We start from the raw sequence: 18,373 nt of genomic DNA on the forward strand, positions 1-18,373 counted from the left end.
CAGGCTTAAGCTTTAGAGGAACGGCCTGAAGATTTGGAAGACGTTTTCCTTACTGACAGCGGCTCAAGCAAAATGCTGCAACGTGCACGAAGTCCCTCGATTCCAACACCTTCCTGGTGCGCAGGTGGCCCTTGAATCCGGGAGGAGCCCGACAGTTAGATTTGGAAAGCGGACGGGGATATCGGACTTGTGCCCAGTCTTTTTTACCCCTTGTGCAGAGATGAACCAAACCTTCCTGCTGGCTGCTGGACGCGGCCCCTTTCTGCAACGGCTTCGGGAGGTTAGAGGCAAAAATTGCCGGGTTTCTGTGCGTGTGTCGTTCCTCGACCTGGATTAGCGATAGGTGCAGGCATCCTTGGTGTGGTTTAGGCTGCCTGGCTTTCACTCTCGGTCTTTATGGGTGTGGTGACTGAGCAAGAAATACTGTTTGTGTAATGATCAAGCTTATTATAGTGCAGAGCTCCATGTGACTCATGGTTGCTTGGTGTAATCTTACGTTGCATTGCTCCATGGGAAACGTTGCAGCATTTTGGGCCCCAGCGTAAGTTATGGGGTGGGGGGGGGGAGAGCACATTGATATTTTGCTAAATGAGCCCATGCGTAAGGAGCAGAGAGGTTTATAGATAAAAATCTTGAGTGCAGTCCGTAGGTTTAGAGCTAACAGAGTTTGGAGACTCCAGGAGTGGTTGAGTCCAGTCCCACCTAGTCCACCTTCTCGTTTTGCTCCTCGTTAGGATACGTATGTTGGCTCCAAAGCTTCCCGTTGCCCCCCATGCATACAGACGTACCGTGACGTTGGCATGCCCCAAACTTAAGAAAAACAGATTTCTGTAACTGGCCTGGGAAACACACCTACCCAGCCCAAATTCTGTGTAAAAGCAAAATATATGTAGTGCAAAGGGAGTGTTTGAATGCACCCAAAACGGAGGTGAAAGTCATCTTTGGTTGCTGGTGTCTTTTATGATGTCGGCTTAAAAGCTTCAGTTTAAAAACAAAAGACAGAGTGAAGCACTTGTATCCTTGATGCGAAAGGAAACGTTTTCCTTGAGTTGTAAAGTTTCCTAATATAGTTTTGGTTGCTGTGTCCTGCTGCCCCAAATGAACAGGAAGCGGATGCCGAAATGCTGAAGGCGGACACCTGTTTCTTTACTTTCATTTTATTTTAAGACCAAGACATACCTAAGGCACTTGTAAGAGCCGTATTCTGCATCCGTAGTCTGGTTTGACTTTGGTACAGCTCCTGATGGAGCTGAGACTTTTGGGTTTCTCAGCATACAAGCCCGTCTTCCTTGAGCTCCCTGTAAGGAGACAAATCTGCGCACCGCAAGCGTGTGTCTTTTGACCAGCAGCATTGTAGCATTTGCTAAAAATATAAACCCTGAGTTTCATTTCTTCTTCTGTTCAACCTGCTTTTGTGCCAAAACTTAAGCTTTCATGCTGTACCGCTGGCCTCGATAAGATTGACCTGCAGAAAACAGGGGAGTCTTACTGCACGGGCCAAATTATTGCAGCTCCTAAATATTTGTAATTCAGAAGGCTCTTATCAGCGCTGGTGAGCGTACAGTTGTAAATTTGCGTCGTCTGTGTTTTCCTCTTGTATTTGCACATAACTGATAAAGCAGCTGGCCTGTATTGACCGGTCTGATTTGGTGCCAAGCATAAAGACGGGAGCAGTTTTTGAAAGCAAAGCTGGGGCCGTCACTGTAAGGTGATTGGGGAAAATGAGGCCGGAGGATAGGCTCCGGGTGCGAAGACTCCTTGTGAAGCCCAGAAGGACTCATACGGCGGTCATCTCTTGCGTTAGCCGTTGCTGATGCCTGCAGGCCCACGCTTCTGATGCGCGCTCGGGGAGGAGAGCAAAACAGGGTCAAATATTTCCAGTACCAATGAACTCAGTCATCCTTTCTGGACAGGAGAATAAAAAACAGTGAATCAGACTGAAACCATTCACTAGCAGTTCTATGAAACACGTCTCCGAATCTGACGGGGGTATCATCCTGCTCTGGCCTGAAGTACCCACGCGCAGCAGATAAGCGCTGGGTGTTTCGGTAACCTTTCCTCTTGGCTTTGCCTTGCTTTGGTTGACTTAAGCAACGCCCCGTGGCCGTTAACATCTTAGAAACGTTTCGTTTGGAGGGGCGGCTTGTTAATAGCTTTTTAACTTGGAGTCTGCGTTATTTAAAGCTCACGCGACAAGGACGGCGGCGTGCCTTGAGCTCCCTCGCGCCTCGGTCGTGTGAACTCGTGCCTCTACGTGCAGAAGTGGCCGCAGGCAGCGGTGAATGCGCGCAGGAGCTCTGATAACCGCTAGGCTAGCGGATTGCTGGTTTCCCAGGTTTTCCCCGAGTTTGTCCTCTTCACCAGACGTCCAGCCTGGCAGGCTGAGACGGGGCCGTGGAAGCTCGATCTGGGCAGCGCTTGTCTATCTTCTGCCTTTGGAGCAAGTCGGTGAATGCTTAGGGGTGTCTCATAAGGGTGAGGCCGAATTAATCTTTTTACAGCATTTTACAAGCGTTAGCTCACTAAATGTTGTGACGTCCCTATGGGGTAGGTGTTTTAGTTTTTCCTTATAAAGCTGTCCCTGTCCGTGCGAGCCCTCAAAGCTGTGTCACGGGGGAGGCACGTCTAGGATACAGCGATTGGCGATGCCCCATCGTTTGGGGCAACCCGTGTCCGCAGCGGTATGGCAAGCCGCTCTGCGAACACGTACGGCTTCCCCGGGGGTTGAGGATCTTAACGTTATCCCAGGCCCATGGGATGTATCCAGTGGAAATCTGGGATGACATGATAAAGGGGCTCCTTCAGGATATGACCGTCCTCAAAAATGAGCTACTTTCAGGACAGCACTTCTCTCCGGGTGCGAGAACATTAACGCCCGTGTTGCTGGTCTGTGCCTGAGCTCCGGAGTCTGCTGAGCGGTGCAAGTTTAGAAAGAAAGCAGCAGCCGGACCCGCGCTCCGATCGCTGGGGTTTCGCATGCATATTTCCGAGTTTGCATCACGGCAGAAGAGGAGGCGTCGCACTTCGAGCATTCCTAGCGGTCCAGGACAGCGTGGTTTTTTAAAATGAGTAGTCGTGCGTAGCTTAAAGAAAACATGGGCCCCGTTGTCAGCAGTCTGGGGCACAGTCGCGCGTGGTGGAAGTCACCCGAGGTGGTGGTGGTGGTGGTGGTGGTGGTGGTGGTGGTGCCGCGGGCGTGACGGTTTGTTTTCTGTTGAGCTTTTCCTCTTTGGCTTCTTCTGCCTTTTCCTTTTTGTTTGTTTGTGTTTAAACTTAGCTTCGTGGCCCCGCTTTTTGCTCTGGGTTTGCGTTTGCCCCCCTCGGGGTTTGCCCCTTCGTTTTGCCGAAGCGTGCTTTGGCGCGCTGCAAGAGCGAGGTCTGTGATACTGCGCGCGCCAGCCAAAAAAAGGTGACGGAGCCGGGGGGGCATCCGGGCTAATGTACTGGTACGGCTTCAAAACGTTTGACGGAGAGAGATTGGGATGGAAGCGTTGCCCTCCACTAGAAACCGCAGAGCATTAAACTCGTGCAACTCCTTGCAGCAGGCTGCCATGGGGAGGGTTATTAATCTCATTAATTATTAACCTCCATGGCAGTCTGTCAAAGCGTTCAACCTCCTGCCACCTCCGAGGCTTATGGCAGAGCAGAGGCAAACCAGGAGAAAACGTAAAGGAAAATAAAATAGCGTAAAAGTTGCAAGCGGTGCAGCTTTGCTGCCTCCCAGATAGGCGCCCGCTCATTCTAGCTTTGTGAGCGTGTTATTGCACAGCAAAAAGTTTTTATTTAACTTTTCAATCAACGGGTTCATAACGTGGGTTTTAAATTTGCGCTGCATGGAAACCTGACGGCGAAGGTTCGCTGGGTGTAGCCAGCAGGATCATGCCCGAGCGATGGACCAAAGAGTTATAAAAGTAGGACTGTGACAGTGACCTTGTCTCTCCGCTGCTTTAATATAGCTGTGGTCTTACCCGTGTAAAGGTTGAGGAGATAACAAAGAACCGCAGAATACAGCTAAGAGAAGCCTAAGCGCAGCATCCCCCTGTCTAGTTTCTCCTGTTCGTCCGCCGGAAGGCGTGCAAGAAGCCAGCACTTACGTTTCATTGCGAAATGGGATGACTTCCCTCTATCAGAAATCTGGAGGTGTCGTTAGAGAGAGGAAATCTGGAGACGTGGCCGGGCGTACGTTTTGCAGCGTACGAGTCGCTGCTCGACAACCGAACGCTCCAAGCGGTTTCAGAAGGTTTCTCCAAAGCCTGGGCGTAAATAACAGCGTGTAACCGTACGCGTCGCAGCCGTGCCTTTATTCACGTGTAAATCTTTTCACAGATTTCAGAGTGCGCGAGGCTCTTTGCTTGATCTGTTCTGGTCTTCTCCTATGCAAACTTCCAGGAAGAACACGAAACCTCATTCAGGCGAGGTCGGATTGGATGCAGATCCCGCCTGGACAGAGCTGCATCCCATGGGGTAATAAGGAAGAAGAGTTTTTAGTAATGTTAGGTTTTGCAAATAAGTTGTTTTTATTTTTTCAGCTTCTGAAAATCTCAGTGAAGCGGGCCTGACAGTTACCTAACGAACCGGTTGCCTTTTTTTTCCCCCCGCCGACTTAGATCAATTGTTGAACAGAGACGCATCTGCCGCTTCCCAGCGCCCTGCCGAGGTACCGCAGGTACATAGCCTGCGGGATTACTTGCAAGCCTGGATGGCTCCGGTCCCGGGAGCCCGATTACAAAGCGTTTATACCCCAAGGTGCCTCGGCGACTGGCTTTATCTGAGCCCCGATCCTGCGTTGTCTGGGCTGCAGCGCAGCGCCAAAAGCAGCGAGCGAGTCCTTCGCTTCTGGCCGAAGAGCGGTGGGAAGGAGATGACGGGGGCTCATCGCAGGCGGAGGGCCGCTGCAAAGCGGGTCTCGCCCGCTGTTCCAGCTGGATGAGCGTTTGGAAACTGAGGTGCGTGTTTTAGTTCGGAGTCTCTAACGAAGCCTCGTTGATCCCGGTCGGCGTGAGCCAACTTGTTAACGCCGCGTGGTGCTCTTCCCCTCTCCAATCGAGACTTTGGCCGCTTGGAGACGCTTGCTCTGAATTTTTGGGGGCTGAAAACGCAGTTAAGCGAAGCGCGCCGGGTTTCCCGAAATCTTCGTTAGCGGCTCTGCAGCCTACGAGTGAAATTCAACGAGAGCAGCTTCCTCGAGGGATGTGTAAAAGAGATTGTGAAATATCTCGGAGGAGCGTACATAGGAACTCCCGCTTCTTCCCAAGTATACTTTGTCAGCGCTTCTGGGTGCCGAGAGATCTTAGCAGCAAAGGCCGTCGAGAATGAAAACGGAAATAGAGGTCGGGAAGGGACCCCGAGGGATGCCGGCCGGCGAGGCGGATGGAGCGGGTCCGCAGCCGTTTGTCTAACCCCGGCTTCGCCCTCCGCAGGGAAACGTCCCCCCCGCTTCCAGGCTGCGCTGCCGTACTCGGGCAGCGGGGTGGGCGGCGGCGGCGGCTTTCGGAATTAAATCTTTGCAAATTAAGGCAATTTGCAAAATAAGGCAATTTTCTGGCTCTGCGCCGGCGGAAGCGGAGAAGTTTGGACGCCGTCCCTTGAACGCGAGCGCTACGGACTGCAGCGGGAGATGGGGTTTTCACCGTTTGGCTTTTATTTTGCACAAAACCTTAAACAGTAGACAGCTTTGAATGTGCAAAATGTTATAATTAATGGCTTTTTTTCCCTCTCCTGGAATAGCTTAAAATGTAAATAGTTGGGAAAGAGTGTATCTTTAGGTACTGATTATGAAGTATTTCTGGGATAGCTGGAAGAAATGGACTGTCTGTAATGAAAAAAAGTGCAAGATGGAAATACGATTGCTTGTTTCAGGTTTTTAACCAAGATGTATGTGAAAAATCTGATAGACCGTTAGCTCTGCAGGGACAAAGAAGCAAATTTCTCCCACGAATCTCTACAGTATTAAAGGCAAGACTCTTAAAACCACTTCTGTGTGATTTAGAGGAGAGACTTCCCGCATCCTCCCTTCCAGGGGGGCTTCGCATCCGAATTGGATGCTTTTTAGGACATCTCTCCGCGATCGTCCAGCAACGTGTTTTCTTAGTCCTGTTCCCCCTTTATCTCCCCTTCCTCTTCTAGTTTATATCGAAAGAATCGTTAACGTGTTTGTGTAGCATCGTCTAAGCAGAAGGTCGTGCAGGCGCGAAGCTTTGCTAGGAATCGACTCCAGTCTGTAACTTTACGGGAGTGACCAGGCAGGGTTGAAAATGATGCATGGGAATGATCGTGGTGGTAGCACGGATTGTGCTGCAAACTATATTTCTGACCTGAGTTGGCCAAAGCAACAAAAAAAAGCCCATCGTATACAGGATACTTGTTATTCTCGTATCTTCCGGAATTAGGGGCCGTTTTGCGCGTGTCCAGATGTGGCACTGGCGGCGCAATGGTGAAAGCGCTGCCCGTTCCGAGACGCTCCTCTGTTTTTTCCCTAGGTAGGGGCAATCGCCTTCGCTGATGGCTCGCGTCCTTCTAATGTGTCTCTTTGAAGAATGCGAGTTTTCCAAAATTGGAAGCAGAAAATAAATCCCCTTTAAAAAAAAAAAAAAAAGCCAATAATTTTCCTGAATGATTTCGAGAGTGTTTGTGGCATCTGGGTTAAATGCAAAGAGAGGATTTTTGAGTAAATTGATGTTATGATGGTGCCGTCCACACGGATCCGTTTCGGCTGCGTCGGTGGTGGGAGAGGGGAGGCTGGATTTTTGAGGAAGATCAAATCGTGAATATTCGTGTAGCACCATTTGCTTAACGCCTGCTGGCGTGTCCTGCAAGTGACTCAGTATCGCAGAGACTGTAGAAATGACTGGTTTTCACCCTAGATACGTAATTTCATCGCGTTTTTGTGTGTGATGTAGCAAGAGAGCTCACTTACGAATTAGATTCCTCCTCCGAAACGGTTTTAGGCCGGCCACGAAAGCGCCCGCAGGTACTGCGTGTAAACCTAAAAACCAAGCGTGGACGGAGAGGATGGTTCTTCATCTGAACCCTCGCGATAAATCTCTCTAACAGTTCATTGCTGTGTCTTTGGACCCAGCGTTTTCCATCTGTGTTTTGCCTTGCAGTGTTGAGATATTGACATTTTTGTGCGTGAGGGAGTTTTCTGAGGAACTGTAAATGCCAGGAGTTAACTGGTGTAGGCTGTGCTGCTGCTGCTGCTCTTTTTTCTTCGTTCCAAAAGGCCAAGCTTTGCTACGTACGTGGGGTTTTTTTTTTTTCCTTCTCTTTCCCTTTTTAAATGCTGAACCCACCAGAAGGAAATTAAAGCTTTTTTCCTTTAGGAGCAGCGTTCGCTGTGTCCGCAGCTCTCGTCGGAGGCTGGCTGGGGTGACGGCGGTGCAGGAGCGGACCTCTCGGCGGCGGCAGTAGAACGAGGATCTCCTGCCAAGTCTTTGCTGGACGCCTGCGTGCACTCGGGTTTTAGGATCGCCTTCAAGTGACGATAACCCCCAAGATTGCTGCAGCGATAAAAGATTATTAAACAGCTGTTCTGCACTGCGCGAAGTTAATAAGTGTATGATTAGTGAGCCTAAAAGTCAGTGAGAATGGTATTAAGCCAACAAAGCCAGAAAATCCCATGTTTGGGATTTGCCTTTGGGAATTGCATTCCGTTAGGGAGTTTTGGCCGTCTTTAGGATTAATCCCGAAAAGAGACGTTTTGAAGGCACCAGTAAAGCAAACAAGTTTGTCTTCCATGTAAGCCTGAAATTTCCGCTCTCAATGCGGCAACACCTCTGTCAACCAGCCTTGCAAATTTTTTCCCCTCTTCTCCGTGTGCCAAACTGCAGCTTAAGAATGATTTTTCCCCCCCCCCGACAGGTTCTGTTCCCTGGAAGCAGAACTTTTACGGTAACCCTTTAACTGCAGAAATCTCGCCGAGCGTTTACCCGGTCCAAACTTCTGCGGATGTACGCCGCTCTTGATTTTTTTGCCTCGAGGAATGCAGTAAATCAGGCTTTGGGTTGCACACACCTACATGTGGCTTTCTGAATCTTGGGACCTGCTCAGACTTAAGCTTTACATAATACACTTTGGGCCTGGCTATTTTTTGTTCCCTTCTGGGAAGGAGAGAATTATTTAGCTATCCCAAGGACTGGTGCATTTATGCTTGTCTGAAAGGAGGAGGGCTTCTTTTTTTTTTTTTTTTTTTTTTTTGCCCTGAAAGGATTGTTTTGTTTTGTTTTTGCAGAGGCTCCTAATTAAAGCATTTTCTCCTTACTTTTTTTTTCCTCCCCCCCTCCTTGTGTGTAAGCAGCACGCTTTGAAAAGGGCTGCCTGCCTCCAGAGGAGAGGTCAAGGATGCCAGGCTCGCCGCGCAGATAGGCAGATAAGCGAAACTTTCTGCTTTCGCGCCGCTCCCAAAACAAACTCATTTATTCTGCTAGCTGCTTGTTTACTATTTTGGAAAGGAAAAGCTCCTCTGAGCGCGTTTTTAAATGCGAATTGCTTTTCCCGGAGTTGCTCGGCCTTGGGTACGCCTTTCACGAGGAGCGTCGGCGGTGCAGGCGGTCCCCGGGTGCGCGGCGCGGTCTGCTTCCCGAAGCTGGGCTCGGTGGTGGGACGCAGGGAGAAAGCAGCATAACTGCTATTTTTGTTGTTTGTTGTTGTTGCAATTATTGATCAGCTAAAGGGCAATCCCTAAAAACCCGCAAAGCTAATTTTGTTTCATTTTATTTATTTTTCTCCCCCACCCCGGGGAGGGCAGGAGGCACCTGCTATCGGATAGTCGCCGGCTAGCTGCCCGGCCGGGCTGATTCTTGTCTACTGTGTAACGCGAGCTGGGGCCGTTGTCGCTTTCGTTCCTAGATTGAGGCCGAGGTGCTGATCCGGGCGCCGCCGAGCCCAGCTGCCGGGAGCGCTCCAGGAGCACATGACCTTGGATATGGACATCGTCCTGTCGGATTTTGTTCGCTCAACGGGGGCAGAGCCGGGACTGGCCAGAGACCTGCTCGAAGGTGAGTAACGCCGGCAGGTAACGCAAGGGAAGAGCCAGCCGACGGCTAACTGGTGAGCGGCAGGGAAAGGCAGGGAGCAGCCTTCTGGCAGGACCCGAGGGGCCGGCTGTTGGCGAACGCGGGGCTGGAGGTATTAAAACAGTGACATCGGCGGTGCGGTTTGTGAAATTCTGCCCTGGTTTCTTATTACAAGTCCATCAGATAATGAATTTCAAACGCTTGCAAGGAGCATGCATAAAACAGAAGTACGGTTTAGCCTCTGTTGTTGCACGTTCGCTGCAAGCGGCGGCCCGGGACGGCAGCAAAACTTTTTTTGTAGTGATGTCCTCAAAGGTTCGGGAAAATAGTGCTAGATGGAGATTGCTTTTATTTTGAGAGTAAATCAGAAATAATTGTAGAAGCAAAACTGTGCTTTTACTGGTATACCTCGTTCCGCTTGCGAAGGGGGTTTGATTATACCGGTATAAATTGCTGGTTTGTTGGCATCTTCACGTTCGTGCTGCAAGCCGCGGGCTGCCGGAGCCCGTGACCTCTCCTGGCGAAGCATTCCTCGGATATCCCCATTCACGCAGCATGGCATCGATCATATTCAGCACAGGAGGCTGCTAATTTAACAGGCTCGGGCATTTTATGATGGGGGCAACCTTAAGATGATCAGGCGTTGAATACAAATCTTAAAGATATTTGGCGTGCCCTTGGGCACTGCGAAATAATCCGCATTTGGCCCATTTGCTTTCAAACGGGCAAGCCCGCCTCGGAGGCTCTCGGCACGCCAGGCTGGCAGCTTTGCAGCGCTCTGCCTGCTTAAAAGAGCACGTATGTTTGTCCGAAACCATAACACAATATTGACTTTCTCTCTCTTTCTCAAAAGCTACGTGAGGTAGAGAACTTGCTCCTTGATGGTCATGTTTAGTAGAAGGCTGTGGATAATTTTTTCACCCTCTGCTTGTAGCTATAAGGAAGGGGGCTTAATTTTTTTAGACTGCAAACTTGCTTGCAAATGTGGCCTTTGGGTTCATGTTGACAAAAGGATGGTGAGTAAATATTGGCATACGCTTTAACGCTGGAGGACAGAAACGTTGCATGTGAAGTGGAGAGGGCTCCGGCCGCATTGTGCATAATTAACCAGTGTGTAATTATATAATGCAAGACCCTGCTTGCTGTGATATGCGAACTGTAGGCTCGTCCTCGACTTCCCAACGAAGGCGATTTCTTCGAGCTTGCAACTTTTTTGAGCTTTAATTTCTGATTGTGCCAGGCATTTGAGCAACGTGCTTGAATACGTGAACAGGTTGGCAGCTATCAGCGGATCAGCACGGGCTTCGCTTTTAGCTAGCCCGTGGAAAACGCGGGTAGTTGGAGTTAGCTTAGTCCCGTCTCCCCGCCGACTCCACCTGAGTTTGCTCGCACCCGCCATAGGTGCAGCATATATGACTTTTGTCGCGCGTCGGCAGTGGGAATAAACTTGCTTTTGGCTTGTTGACCTCACTTTGGAGGGCGCAGGGAGGTTCCTGCTCTCGCCCCATCTCCGGTGTCGAGGGAAGGCTGACGGACGCGGGGGTGACTTTTACCGTTGCATCTAGCGTTGCTTGAGGTCGGGACTAGCCGGCGCTCCGACAGCATCAGCTCCTCTGATCGCTGCCGCTTCGGCTGCTGTAGCCGCAGTGAATTCAAGGCCCTGAAACTGCTGCTGTAATGCGTGTCTTTAGGCTTTGCTCTGGCTTTCCTCCTCTGCTGCCTCTCGGGGCTCGCCGGATGGATGAGCAGTCGTGCCCAAAACTCCCAAGCTCCCATTAGCTCTGCTGGGTTCAGGCCTTCACCCTTTAATTTTGCAGATGAGTGTCGTCGCAGCGGAAGTTGGGCAAGCCGTGGGTTTTGTGGTGTAGTTACGCTCTGGTTTCTGGTTTTAGGTTGCTTTGTTTCATGTCAGGGTTTCTAATATTGTCTTTCTGAAGAAGTATCGCTGCTCGCGCTAGAAAAGGCTAAAGCAGGCATCTCTCCAAGTTTGCTGTCTCCCGCCCCGCTGCATGGGTGTTGATTTATTTTGGTAACGATAGTATCGCCTCATTTTCATAACATGCTGCTGTTTTTCCTGTAGTCTCTCTGTGATGTTGACAACTGAAAGCGAGGGAAGACGAATAGATTTTTTGGGGGGCAGGGGGAGGAGGTTAGTGAGGCTGTACCGTGCCCTGAAAGCCGTCAAAATAAAACAGATCTGTTGTCTGAAGTCAGTGGCTCAGACGTGAGATTTGAGGGCGATACGAGCAACTGAGAAGTCGCGTTTTCCGTACGTCTTGGGGGGGGGGGGGGTTGGCATGCATTTCAAGCAAAGTCACCGTCTGGCTGGTGACTTAAATTTCTGCACCTTCCCACGCAGCCGGCAGGTCTTGACATCTGCTCTGTCGTTCGCGTCCCGAGTGCCGTCGAATCCGATTGCCATAACTGCAAAAGATTTCAACGTACGTAGGCACGCAGAAGCGAAAGGACCGCGGCGGGGGGAGCGTTAGCTGCCAAAACTCTTCAGACTCTGCTCTTTGAAAGCATCTTGCGTTCTGGTGATGGACGCGTTGGTATCGCGCGGAAGCCGCGCTCTCTCTGCTTGGCGTTTGGGGTCTCACGTCACCGGCTTGAGCGCTCGTGCAGCAGCAGCGTGCGATGCTGTGGATTATTTTCAAACGCAAGCGGAAGGTGATCCGCGCGCGTTTGGGTTGGCGACAGTTGCCCACCGTCGTCGCCCACCGCTTAGACGCCGCTGCTGGAGCTGCCGGTTCTTCTCGCCCTGCGGTTCGGCAGGAGGGCTGGAGAGGTTTCCTCGGCCAGGTTTTTGTGCCCGTGGAGGAGAAACCTCCCTCATCTCCGAAGCGCCAATGAAACCTGCTTCGTGCGAAAGGAGCACCTGTAGCTCGCCTCTCTCTTGTATTTACAAAAAGCAACTTAGCGCCAAGTGCCTTAAACCTGCCCTTCCCAGGTGCCTGCAGATAGCTGGGTTGTCCTGTAAATATTGGGATTTACGAGGCCTTAGGCTGGCGTCGTTTCACGTAGGCTTTCCAAAGCTTGGCTTTTCCCCCCCCCCCCCCCCCAATTTCTGCAACAGCTGTTGGTGAAGATGGGAGGTAAATACAGCTGCCGTAGGTCAGCCTTACTAGCGTGTCCTCCTGTCGCCTTACACGTTGAGGCACGTACGGATGTGACAGCAAATTTAATTTTAGTCTGATAGGTCATTTGCATTCCTTGATCCTGATTCATTGTTTCATTTAAAAAAAAAAGAAAAACTTAAAAAGGTAAACCTTAAAATAACTTTCCGTTCGTAGTCAGCCATTAAATGCTGCAAATTACATCTCTCAATGGAATTTAAATACTTGAAAAGCACATTTCCGTTTGGAAATTAGACATGATGGCTTCTTTTATTGTCCACGAACTATCATATAAACCAATTGGCAGTTTATATATCTTTCCTGTAGTGGAGTTACTATATATAAAGTTGGCTTTCTTTCTACGCTGTCTGCTCACTTCCTAATTTAAGAGTCCAGATTAACAGCGTTCATAAAAATCACGATTTTCCCAAATATAAGCCATATGGTAGGCTTTCCTTGCTATATATTCTTGCCTTTAGAAGACAGTGTCTTCTAAAAGGTCAATTTATTGCATACTGAAAGACTGCAGTGTATTAATATATATTATGTTCTTTCAGCTTGCTGGGGAGTATGAAAAAGAAGTGCAAAGGATTCACGCAACTCCACTGAGTTCAAGCTGTTTTGCTGAAAAATTTATTTGGCTACTAACGGCACAGGCCGGCTGTAAAGTGGTGTAGCTGCTGACTAGCCTGGCTGGCAGCTTGCTTGCTTTCATATTTCGAGTGTCAACTCGAAAAGAATTGGGTAGCTATTTCTTAAACCAGGCTCAGATTTAAAATGTCTGATTTTTAAGACATCAACTCTGGAAGTTGTGCTTTATCACACGCGTTTTCTCTCGAGCGTTATCCCGCGGTGGTGCAGGGGATATAGAGAGCTGTCGGCTGTTACCTTTGTCAGCGGCGACGTGGGGTTTGCATCTTGCTGGATCGTATTAAACGCAGTTGAAGCAGCTTATAAAAACAAAGCGCGAGCGTGACCTGAAGCGGTTGGCCGTTCAGCTTGCACAGATGCTGGTGGACACAACGCAGGCCGCCCTTTGATTTCCCTTTCCTAAGGGTAAAGTGGTGTTTGTTTTCCTTCGGTTCCCTGTTCTGTGCTTAGTGGATATACCGTTGAGGTGACCCTGCTCTTCGTTTTGCAGCCCGAAATCTTGTTCTGGCAAAATCCGAGGTCTTTGGACCCTTGTTTTAGGATTTGCAGATGTCCAGCGTACAAGAGCAGTAGCTCCCTCTAAGCTCTGATGTGCCTACTGCACGCACAAGCGCGTGTAAACCAGCCGTATAACCTGTGTCTGTAGATGCAACTTTTTTTTTTTTTTTAAAAAAGATCAGTTTCTAATATGGATTTAATCAGTTTTAGGAACTGGCTGATTTTTTCTCCCGTGTGATGGTGATCTCCTGTTTATACTTTCCAACGCAGGTAAAAATTGGGATCTGAGCGCAGCCCTGAGTGACTTTGAACAGCTAAGGCAAGTGCATGCCGGGAACTTGCCGCATTCCTTCAATGAAGGACGCAACTATAAAGCCCCCGAAAAGGAGGCTGTGAGACCTGCGCGACCACCGCTCCAGCGGCAGGATGATATCGTGCAAGGTAAGTGTCGCCTGCCGGGTAGCCACGTCACGGAAACGATACGCGTCGAGTAAGTCTTCCTTCTGGAGTCTGAAATATTTATACGCTGGAGCAATTTAGATTCTTCAGCCAAGAAGCACCAGCTGGCAGCAGTGATTTAAGAAACAGCTCACTTTGGGGAGCTTTGCCCCTTCTGCTCTTGAGGAAGTGCGCGTGTCGCCTCTGCACAGTTCGGGTGTTTTTCATCTTCCTTTTCCTCGCAGAAAAACGCCTGTCTCGAGGCATTTCCCACGCCAGCTCTACCATCGTCTCTCTGGCCCGTTCCCACGTCTCCAGCAATGGCAGCAGCGAACATCTGCTGGAGATGCCGATTTGCACTTTCCAGTTGCCCGATCTCACCGTATACACCGAGGAATTTCGCAGCTTCATCGAGCGTGACCTCATTGAGCAGTCAATGCTGGTGGCGTTGGAGCAGGCTGGTAAGTGTTGCCCTGAGAGGTGTGTGTTGATTTGTTTTGTTTTTTGTTTTGGGTTTTTTTTTTTTTTTTAATGCTAAAACGGTGCAGTGGCAGCAGTTTGCAGCGGTGGCACTTGAAAATGCTGGAGTCCAGGCCTCAGGCTACAGAGAACTGAGCGCGTTACAGGGATGTGTGTCTGCGATAGGTATTATTCCATCCTTTTTATAGCATGGTGCAAGAGTTGAGTAAGAGTCTGCTTCGTTTTGCCTGCAGACAGTGAATGTAAATTATATATGTTGTCATCTCTCATACAGCTGAATGGTAACACTCCAAAAAAAAAAAAAAAAGTTGCATTATCTTACCAACTAAGATTCCCTATCTCTTCAGCGTTACTGAGAGAAGTCAGGGGGAAATTATTGCATAACACATACGGTAGCTGATCACCACTGGGAAAAAAAGTGTTAGAAGTGATTACAGATATTTTAGAGTCATGATGCTTTTTTATATGCTTGCCGCTTCAGTGCAGCAAAACTCGTCCGCTGACTTTCTGTTTGCCTGCAGAGAAACCACCTTAGGAGTGCAGATGTATTTGTTTTCCAACATACTGTTTTCCTCCTGAATAGTTGCTATGTGATCTGTAAGTAAGGTTTGGCCCGTGCATGAATGGGACCTCCGTGCTGGCAGAGCACAAGCTAATACATATTATCAGGACAGCTAACAGTTGGAACGGGGCCAGGGAAGAAGCACCACTGGCAAGATCTCCGTAGCCCTTCCACCTCTCCTTTGTTTTCTGTCACCAATGCACATATCTAGAAGGCTATTCCTCATAAGATAAGGCATATTCTTAATGTCAAATTTTAGCCCTAGCCTGCTCAAGTGTTCCTGTAATAAATATTCTCATGTTTTGGAAATTAGCACCTGATCCAAGTGATCTTGTTACAGTGATGGTGCTGTTCATCGACAGTGAAGCCATCCTGTCTGATGCAAATAAAACATACTTGCCTACATCTCTCCAGAGGCCAGGCAGGGTATTGGATTGCTGTGTTTCAGCACAAGCTCTGTTTTAGAGAAGTACAGGTGCTTTTGGGTGATTAGAATCTCGTTTTTTGGTATAGATCTGAGTACTTTTAAAGAATGTAATTCATGTGACTGCTTTTTAAATTTTATGTACTTGAAGCATGTTACATGTCTAACGGGGATGTCTGTGAGCTTGGAGGAGGAGGTTTGCACTGTTACAAGGCAGGCAGTGGATTCCCGCTGCCTCCGCAGCAGGTGGATCAGGCCTCTTGGCTCTGATTTTTTTTTTTTTTTTCCTCTACCCACGTGCCAAGATGATGTTAACGTTAAGTAATTGATTTTTATAAGGTGTCTTTTGAAGACAAAGCGAATCTGCATTATGTATGTGGGCTTGTTATAAATGAATGTTTATCTTTTATTAAAGGGCTGTACTGCATATATAAAATATTCCAAGCTTAATTTGAATTCGGGTTTTGAGTGTGATGCTGTGATCTGCGATGACTTCTCTTATTAATTTAGTATGTGCTGTCCTTAGGGGATTAAGCAAGCATTTTATAGACCAATAAATGTTAAGATCCTCTATTCAAAGATCCCTTTACACCACTGTGGCAGAGTAAGCAAGCTTTAAAGCGATTGTAAATTGTAACGGCATCCACTTGGAAAGCTTTTAACGTGCTCAGAATTGTCTGAAAAGGCCTTAGTGGAACTGAGAATTTGGCCCCAACTACTACCATAGCTTTCTGTTACAAACCTAAATGGGTTAAGCCTTGCCCTGTGTTTTGACAGTGCAGAGTGTTTTTTCTCGTTGCACACGTGGAGAAGCAGCAGGCAGTGTCTTGCCCAAGGCTACTGCGAAAACTGGGAGGAGTTGGAAGCCAGCCCTAGGTTTGATTCCTGCACCTTTGCTCCAGGGTCACGCTTTCTTCCCGGGGGTCAGTACAGCAAAGTACGCCTTGAAAAAGCCCCTCGGCATGTTGGCAAGAAAACTTCCGCTTCCTTTGCGTAGCACTTCAGACTGTGGTGCTGGAATAAACGTCTGGGGGTGGACTAGTAAAAACTGCTGAGTTAAGAATTCAGCCTCTCTCTTTCCCGAATGCTTGCTTCACCGCTGGCGCGGCGAACAGCAAACGAGTTCCTCGTTCTTGGAACGTCAGTGTCCCGCGTCTGGGGAGTGGGTAATCACAGAAATCAGTGCACGTCTGTCCCTGACTCGGAAATGTATCACCCTGCTTTCGAGAAGCTTTCTGACCCACGTTCGCTCCATGCGTGACCGGAGGCACGTGTGTATACACGTACCCCCCTCTGAATTACGTGTCTGGCGTCCGACGTGCAAAGCTTCTGCAAATATTTTAGCCCATAAGTCATTGGCTGGACTGGCTTCCTTAATAGGAAGGTCACGTCTGGTTCCACGTTACCTCCAAAGGCTCGTGAAACGCTCTCGGGAGATTTGTAATGGGCTGCGCAGGCTCTCTTCCCACTGGGCAGGTGCCTGCGGTGCAAAACCACCCTTGCGTTTGTAACGTCTTGGGCCCCTCCGCCGTCGTTCCCAGCAGCGAGCCCAGGAATTTGGGCAGGCGCCGGAGGCGGAAGTGTCCCCGACCGCTGGGATCGGAGCTGAGGAGGGAGGCTCGAGCTCTGCGGGGGGCACGCGCTGTGGCTGCCGCGGGTCGTGCCGTGCCGTAGCCCGGTTAGGTGGAACGCGTGGGTAAGCCTCGAGTTCTCACGCTTCCTGAAATACCGAGTACAACTTGCTGTTCGGGGAGGAAGTAGCTACAGGGGCGAAAATACGTTCGAACACGCTCTTGCAGCTGCCAGGCTTTGCAACAAAAACCTTCTCAGCAAGGGACTGTTTTTGTGGAGGAGATGGGCTCAAAATTAGATAAGGAGAACGGAGATGACTTTATCTAATTTTAGAGATAATAAATGAACTTGCCTCGCCATAGATACCACTCTTTCTAACTGCTCTTCTCCTTTTTTGGTCTGTCTCTTAACCTCCTCCTAGGCTGGGATCCTACTCGCTCATCTCCACCCAGTGATTCAGCAGGGGGAAAAGTGCGTTCTGCAATAACCGAACAAATGTAGTGGTGGGTGTTAATGGTCCATCTGTCACGTCGGCCTGAGGAGCAGGAGGACGAGTCATTCCTGAGAGCGCTCGCCTTCGTCACGCGGAAAGGGGAAGGCCTTGTAATTAAGGCCCTGGATTCCCTTGTAGCCTTAGGGAGGCCATTTGATTTCTTTACTGAGAGTCAGTCCTCACCGCTGGCCTAGGAGGAACGTCGTCGTTGCCTGCTCCTTCCTATTTGTGTGACCCGTTTGGACAGTCCCTGTTAGAAGGTGCTCCTTTCGAATGCAATTCGTTTGCTCTTAGGGCCGCATGCAGAGCGGTCAGGACTCGCTCCTAATAAGCGCGTGCGGAGGACTATGTTGCTCTAAATACTTCGAGGGGGCCTCTTGGCCCTTCTAGTGCCCTGATACAAGCAAAACGTTCAGAAAAGGCTTTGGGGAACGCGCTTTCTTTTGAGGGAACGAAGCTGAGGTGACCTCTCTTGCGAAACTTGGCACGCGTGGAAATCTGTACAAATTGCTCCGCGCGCAGCACGTCGTGCCCGCGCGCTGCAAATAGAAATGCCTCCCCGAGGTGTGTCCTCCGAGGTGGACCTGGCTTTGCTTGGTTAAGAGGTTGCACAACCTTTTTAAGCGCTGACCAGCCGTGCAGCAAACCTGACCTGGGACGAGGGCTCCCTCAGACTCCCGAGTTGGGTCGTGAAAAGAGCAGCAAATCGTCGAGGAGAAAAACGTGAAAGGGGATTTAAAAAAAAAAAAGAAAAAAGCTCGGCGCTGTCTACAGTAGCGTTACGTTCTGTTTAGCTTTTCTTAGATGCTTTTGCTTCTCGCTTTGCTCCCCTGGCACCGTTCCACTTGGCGAAGGTTTGCGACTTTGCTCTGCCAGAAGCTGCGTTGCCTGAAAACAGCCCGCTTTTCCAAGCGGAGCTATCGCCTCGGGACTGCGTCCTAAACGCTTTTCAACTCCAGCGGGTTCCTTTCCTGTCGCTGAGGGAAGAAACCCGTCGGGTCGGGTTGCAGTTAATGCCGCATCTTATGTTTTTTTTTTTTTTTTCTTTTTCCCCTTGCTTCTCTCTTAAGCAGCGCTTAACGTGAGTTTTCTGAATTTAGCGCCAGGCTTGGCGCGAACCGTTTC

At 49.5% G+C, this 18,373-nt stretch overlaps 1 protein-coding gene across 5 annotated transcripts in view; it reads left to right on the forward strand.

The window, feature by feature from the left end:
- The window catches only part of OTUD7B (OTU deubiquitinase 7B), a 39,745-nt gene that overhangs the window by 7,106 nt on the left and 14,266 nt on the right, over positions 1 to 18,373 (forward strand). For 3 of the 5 annotated variants that reach the window (XR_011136608.1, XM_068922100.1, XM_068922101.1), the window contains 3 exons: positions 8,848 to 8,996; positions 13,550 to 13,720; positions 13,963 to 14,178. Coding sequence is in view for 4 of the 5 variants with exons in the window: in XM_068922100.1 (XP_068778201.1) it covers positions 8,912 to 8,996; positions 13,550 to 13,720; positions 13,963 to 14,178 (472 nt within the window). In the remaining variant the exon portion in view is untranslated. Of the gene's footprint in view, positions 1 to 7,582; positions 7,738 to 8,847; positions 8,997 to 13,549; positions 13,721 to 13,962; positions 14,179 to 18,373 lie in introns of those variants that run through there. The other 2 variants (XM_068922102.1, XM_068922103.1) reach the window with 2 other exon arrangements.

This window comes from Struthio camelus, chromosome 30 (genome assembly GCF_040807025.1).
Source record: "Struthio camelus isolate bStrCam1 chromosome 30, bStrCam1.hap1, whole genome shotgun sequence".
Classification (NCBI taxonomy): Eukaryota; Metazoa; Chordata; class Aves; order Struthioniformes; family Struthionidae; genus Struthio; species Struthio camelus.